At 42.4% G+C, this 7,032-nt stretch overlaps 1 protein-coding gene across 1 annotated transcript; it reads left to right on the forward strand.

Annotated features, from left to right (window-relative positions):
* Window positions 1-741: 741 nt before the first annotated feature.
* Window positions 742-4,456, forward strand: LOC147889097 (pentatricopeptide repeat-containing protein At5g27110-like). The gene is made up of 2 exons (XM_087391672.1): window positions 742-1,052; window positions 1,166-4,456. The coding sequence occupies exon 2, from the start codon at window positions 1,404-1,406 to the stop codon at window positions 4,269-4,271; it is 2,868 nt and encodes a 955-aa protein (XP_087247798.1). The 5' UTR covers window positions 742-1,052; window positions 1,166-1,403; the 3' UTR covers window positions 4,272-4,456.
* Window positions 4,457-7,032: the final 2,576 nt, after the last annotated feature.

Genomic DNA, 7,032 nt, shown 5'->3' on the forward strand with positions numbered 1-7,032 from the left:
CTCCCTCCTTCCCTCCCTCCCTCCCTCTCTCTCTCTCTCTCTCTCTCTCTCTCTCTCTCTCTCTCTCTTGTGTGTGTGTGTGTGCGCGCGCGCGCTTTCAATTCATTATGTCCCACAGTCTTTGCCCTCTTTTCCATGCTGCACATCCAATTCATCTTCTGTTATGCCATTTTGGATTTCGGGCAGGCCGTATGAATTATTTATTATCATTCACCTTGTTTCTCCCTTCATTTGAAGACTATTAAAATGACTTTCACTTGCAGAAGAGATTCATTGCTCTTCAAAAGGGGAGCATTCCCAACATTAATTTGAAAATGAATATCCACTTTTCTCTTATGACCCGTACCTACTCTAGTTTCAGGCATTTTAAACCTAATATAAACATATCAATAACATCAACAAACAATATAGAAACCTTAAACTTCTTACCCTTACTCAAACATCAACACATGAAATTAAAGTCCCTATAAACAATAAATCACAATAAATAGAAATATGAGAAAACACGGTACATGAATGTCAAGGGAGAGCACATGCTTGTTGATACAATTAGGCATAACCCATGGCACTCACAGCTAGGTGTCTTCGACGTGAACACATAGCCATACTTCAGACACTTTAGTTCACAAGCTTCTCCTCTCGACCTAACCCAACGACCTTGGTTATCCACTCAAACTTGCTCCTATCTCCTTGGCACGAGCCCTTTTCACGACAAGGCTACTTCTCAACTTGGCACCTAGCTCCGTGGGTATCTAACTCTGATGGAGCTCCAAGGTTACTCAGAGATGCTTACAACGATTGGCCGACACATGAGCTATCTCAGCCGGCACCCCTAAGCCGGAGCCCTAAGCCAATTAACCCCACCTCATGACTGAGCTTCCATCACGCGTCCATTTTCTGATCCTCGCACCGCTGTCCGCTGCTGGCAGCATCGTCAAGCGATGCAGAATCCTTCAGGTTTGCTGCATAGGGAGCCAAGTTCCCTTACAGAGCGCTTGTGGCAGCACTGCTGCACGGATCCCTCTCAATGGTGGGACGACACAAAGAGCAAAGTAAGTGAGCATCGGGCTGGACAAATTGTTGCTGAGTAAAGACATGATAATCATTGTTACAAACAGAGTTTGAATGATTATACTGATGAGTCTGTGGTTCGTTCTACACACAGGCTTCAGATTTCCTGCATACAAGTTTTAACGAGTCGCTATCGATAGACGGCTCATACAATTCAGTTTGGTTCAAGACATGCCTCAGGGAAGGGAGGCTCAGAAGGCAAGGAAGCCAGGAAATGAACCGGACCCAAGTATGTGGTTGGGACTCAAGCTCTGGAGACCCTAGTCTTGGGGAAAGGTTAGCGCGGTCGGGCCATATGTGCAAGGCAAGCTTCAGGTCTGCAGTTGAAGGGGATGCACAACCGTGGCTGGGAGAGGCTGAGCATAGAGGAGACTCTCAGTGTTTTGGACCGGAGGGCTGAGGTGCCTTCGGTTGATAACTTCATCTGCATCCTACAGCACTGCAGAAAAAGGAAAAATGTAGCGTATGCCAAGCGTGTGCATGCACATCTTTGCAATAATGGGCTGGAAGCTCTCAGAGATGTTGGGAACTATATCGCGCCAATGCTTGTGGAATGTGGAAGTGTGTACGATGCGCAGCAGGTTTTCAACCGGTTGCTCCATCGCAATGAGTATGCATGGACCTCACTCATAGCAGGGTACATCCAGTGTGGGCAAACACTGCATGCTTTAAGCCTGCGTCAGAAAATGGAGGAGGATACTGTACATCCTAGTAAGTTTACGTTTATGGCCCTGCTAAAAGCCTGTGCTAGGATCCAAGACAAGGAAAGAGGCCGTCAGATTCATGTTGAGATTGCACAGCAAGGATTTGAAGATCCGTTTGTTAGCAGCAGTTTGATCGACATGTATGCCAAATGTGGATTACTTGCAGAGGCACGGGAAGTTTTTGACAAGCTGCCAGTCCGAAATGTTGTGTCATGGGGGGCTCTAATTGCAGGATATGCTGAACATGGGCCTGGTGAGGAAGCGCTGAAATGTTTTGAAAAGATGCAACAGGAGGGCATCTCTCCAGACGCTATTGCATTTGTTTGCGTCTTGAAAGCCTGTAGTAGCATAAGAGCCATTGGCAAGGGACAAGAAATACATTCTGAGATTGCACGGAAGGGATTTGACAAACATCTCTTTGTCTGCAGTACTTTGGTCGACATGTATGCTAAATGCGGCTCCCTTTCTGAGGCACAAAAAGTTTTTGACCAGCTACCAATTCGAGACATTGTACCGTGGGCTGCATTAATTGCAGGCTATGCAGAACATGGGCCTGGTCAGGAAGCGTTAAAATGTTTTGAAAGGATGCAACTTGAAGGCATCTCTCCAGATATTGTCATGTTTGCTAGTGTCGTAAAATCTTGTGGCAGCATTGGAGCCATGGACAAGGGACGTGAAATACATGCTGAGATTGCATGCAAGGGACTTGAAAGAGATCTTTTTGTTGGCAATACTTTAGTTGACATGTATGCCAAGTGTGGCTCACTTTCAGAGGCACGAGAAGTCTTTGACAATCTGCCAGTCCGAAGTGTAGTGTCATGGGCTGCATTAATTGCAGGATATGCTGAACATGGACCTGGTCAGGAAGCCCTGTATCGCTTTGCACTGATGCAGGTGGAGGGTGTTTCTCCAGATACTGTCACATTTGTTTCTGTCTTGAAAGCTTGTGGCAGCCTGGGAGCCATAGCCCAGGGGCAAGAAATACATGCTGACATTGCAAAAAAGGGGTTCGAAAGAGATCTTTTTGTAGGCAACACCTTGATTGACATGTATGCCAAATGTGGGTCACTTTCAGAGGCACAGGGCATCTTCGACAAGCTACCTGTGCGAAATGTTGTGTCGTGGGCTGCACTGATTGGAGGATATGCTGAACATGGGCCTAGTCAAGAAGCCCTGAAATGTTATGAACAGATGCAATTGGAAGGCATCTCTTGCAGTGACGGCACATTTGTTGGTGTGTTGAAAGCCTGTGGCAGAATAAAAGCCATAGACAAGGGGCAAGAAATTCACGCTGAGATCATTCAAAAGGGATCCGAAAAAAATTTATCTGTTGGTAACACTTTGATTGACATGTATGCTAGATGTGGCTCACTTTCAGAAGCCAGGGATGTTTTTGAGAAGTTGCCAGGTCGAGATGTTGTGTCATGGACCGCACTGATTGCGGGATATGGTGACCATGGACCTGATCAGGAAGGACTGAATTATTTTGAACAGATGATACTGGAGGGTATCTGTCCAAATGCTGTCACCTTTTCTTGTATATTAAAGGTTTGTGGCAGCATAGGAGCCATAAGCAAGGGCCAAGAAGTACATGCCGAGATTGCACAGAAAGGATTTGAGAGAGACCTTTTGGTTGGCAATACTTTAGTTGACGTGTATGTCAAATGTGGCTTACTTTCAGAGGCACGGGAAGTCTTTGACAAGCTGCCAGTTCGGAGTGTTGTGTCGTGGAACTCAATTATAAAAGGATATGGTATGAACCATGAGGGTAACATAGCTGTACAATGTTTTGAGGAGATGCAGGAACAGGGTGTCAAGCCGGATGCTATCACGTTCACATGCCTTCTTGCTGCATGTGGTCAGACCAACCTGGTATTCAAGGGTCATGAATATTTTAAGATTATGAAAGAAGAATATGGCATTGCACCAACAGTGGATCACTATACTCACATAATTGATCTTGTTGCACGATCAGGACATCTGTATGAGGCAGAGAAATTTCTTGACACGATACAGTGTCCACCATCAGAAGAAACATGGACAGCTTTGCTCAATGTCTGCAAAACTTATGGGGAAGCAGAAATGGGACACAGATGCTTTCAGCAGCTTGTCCAGATGAATCCAGAATCTGCAGCTTCATATATGCACATGGTAAACATCTATTTGAGCACTGACAGGTGGGATGATGCTAATAGAGTAGAAGAGTTGAGGAAACATGCAGGGGCAAAGAAAAAGCCTGCAACTGCTATGATAGAGGTGAACAAGGTGGTTTATGAGTTTGTGGTTGGTGGCAATCAAAGTACGGAGATCTCAGCTATGGTTGAAATATTGAGTTCACGCATTAAGGCAGAAGGGTATGTGCCAAGTCTTGATCTGGTCTTGAGATCCAGGTCGTATGATAGGAACGAGGTTTTGTTACAGAACTGTACAGAGAAACCAGCCATAGTTTTTGAGCTTGATTTCTTGACTCACCACAGGGAAGAAATCTGTGTGTGACAAAGTTTGAGAATATGCTATAGGTACTGGGAGATTGTTCTTGAGACATCTTGACAATGCTGTTTTGGTCTAGTGTAAAGACGTGTTGATTCTTCCTTGTCAAATGCAGACCTGTTGTCTGCACATTTGTATGATAATTTGATAATGACTTAGAAGGAAAGTTGTGGAGATATTTAGCTTGGCATGCCGGGAAAAGAACAAATAAAGGTCTGTTCGTGTACACATATGATCATAAATATAAATATTAAGGAGCTGGCTCTCTCCCTCTCTCTCTCTCTCTCTCTCTCTCTCTCTACACACACACACACACACACACACACATGTATATGTATGCGTGTATACTCTCTCTCTCCCTCTCTCCCCCCCTTGTCTCTCCATCCATCTATCTATCTATTCACACACACACACACACACACACACACACACACATATCTATACATACATACATACAAAAATGTTGGACTAAAAAAGAGGCTCTATAACCTTATGGAAATATGGTTGAATAAATCTTATATAATCATATGTAACTACAAAAGTTTTGGACTCAAAGAGGCTCTATATTAAATCTTATGTAAAATTGGCTCTTATGGAGGTTGGAATGTGATAGGATACTTTCGTTTTTTTGACATGGCCCAAAGTTTGATGCAACTTTTCCATCGGTGCCTTATCTCCCTATCATGTTTTTGAATTGTAACCAAATTTGCAAATAACTAAACTTGAACTAAATCTCTTGAAATCAAACTTTCCTATCTAATTGCTACCTTCTTTCCATCTCCCATGTTTTCCCCCATCTTGGTTGTTCTTTCATCTCCCATGTTTTCCTCCATCTTGGAGAGGGAGAGGAGAAGAGTGGAGATGAGGAGAGAGGGCACACGACAAATGACTAACTGTATACTAGATTAGTTGAAAAGAATCAATATAAACAAACCCCTTTAGGGTTAAGGTTAGGGCTTTCAACCCTTGTGCCTTTTAGCACTCTTTTGTGTTAGTGCTATGCAAATAAGATCACATGATGTTGAGATGAATCCTCAATACTTTCCCTCAAGATTAACATCATGAAGTAGGCCTTCCCTCCAAATGATGATTATGGGGAATGGAAGAAGGATTGAGCATTACATTCCATCACATCCCTTAATGGGAATGTCCTTCCTCGGCATCAAACCAAGAGCTTGTCGGTACTTCTCGAAAAGCTCTTTCCCAAGGGGTTTCATAAAGATATATGCAAAATTCTCTTTACTGTCACAATGTTGCAATGTGATGACCAAGTAACACTCTTTCTCTGATAAATTGTTCTTTGATGTCAATTGCTTGATATTGGATACTTGGCTCTAATGCTTGAGCCAATTGATTATTACAGTATATTGTTGTGGGATTTGATTCATCAAAGTAATCTGTTTCTGACAATAGTCTTCTTGACATGCACCTGTTGTGAGTGCCTTATATTCTGCTTCTGTTGAAGACAAAGAAACTGTTGACTGCTTGTTTGACAACTAAGATATAGCACCTTGATTAAGGACAAATGTTTATCCTTGTGTGGATCTCTTGGTCTCAAACTGTCTTATACCTCTGATGTACCTTAAGACTCCCTTGGCTGCATTCCAGTGAGATTGTTTGCCATAAACTGTGTAAGTGAGCTTATTGCATAAAAAATATCTAGCCTCGTGATAGTCAAATATATAAGAGATCCGATGAGCTACCGATAATACTTGTCATTGTTGTAGGCTTTTCTTGATCTTTGAGAAGTTTCAAACTTTGCTTCATGGGAGTAGCTGTAACTTGCAATCAACCATATGAAGTTTCTTTAGGAGACTATCAACATATTCCTGTTGGCTCATGAAGGTGCTGTCTGCGTCTCTCCAGAACTCAATACCAAGACAATAGTACATAAGTACAAGATCTTTCATGTTGAACTCTACAAATAAGTCTTGTTTCAACTTCTTGATGAAGCTCTCATTGCTTCTTGTCACAATTAGATAATCTACATACAAAATGCAATACTGTCTTCCCCTTCAGCTTTGTAGTAGAGAGGAGTATGATTTGCATTGAACTTGATGTATCCAAGATTAACAAAATACTCATTGATTTTGCTGTACCAACTTCTGGGTGCTTGCTTTAAGCCATAGAGACTATTGTTGAGATGACAAACCTGATGCTCTTTTTCTGGTTTAACATACCCTGCTGGTTGCTGCATGTAGACTTCCTTGTCTAAGTTACAATTGAGAAAATCATTTTTGACATCTAGTTGGTACACATTCCTTCTACTGAGTGTGACTAGTGATATAAAATTTTTTATGGAATCTTTTTTGCTACTGGAGCAGCTGTCCAAAACCTTTTGCAATTATTCTGGCTTTGTATCTTTCAATGCTTTCACTTAGATTGTACTTTACTTTATAACCCATTTGTTTGCAATTGCCTTCTTTCCAATTGGTAGGTCACATAAATTCCAAGTATTGGTCTTGTACAAAGCTTCCATGTCTTCATTCATAGCAATTTGCCATTCTAGCTTGTCAACTACATCTTCAAAGTACACTAGCTCTTCTGTAACCATGATGGTAGTATAAGAGCTTACTTGGTGGTTTCAATCTGAATTGCTTTGCTTTTCTAAGCATGTCAAACTTGTTGGTGGTTTGCTTTCTTCAATAGACCGTCTGAGCTCTAGCAATCCTTGCTCTTCTCTAGCAATCCTTGCTCTTCTTCATCAACCTTCTCTGTAGGTGACTGAGTAATCAGTCACCTATAATCCTTGCTCTTCTGTGAATTG

The sequence above is a fragment of the Dipteris shenzhenensis genome, chromosome 20 (assembly GCF_047967505.1).
Source record: "Dipteris shenzhenensis isolate YYH24624 ecotype China chromosome 20, Dip_SZ_1.0, whole genome shotgun sequence".
Classification (NCBI taxonomy): Eukaryota; Viridiplantae; Streptophyta; class Polypodiopsida; order Gleicheniales; family Dipteridaceae; genus Dipteris; species Dipteris shenzhenensis.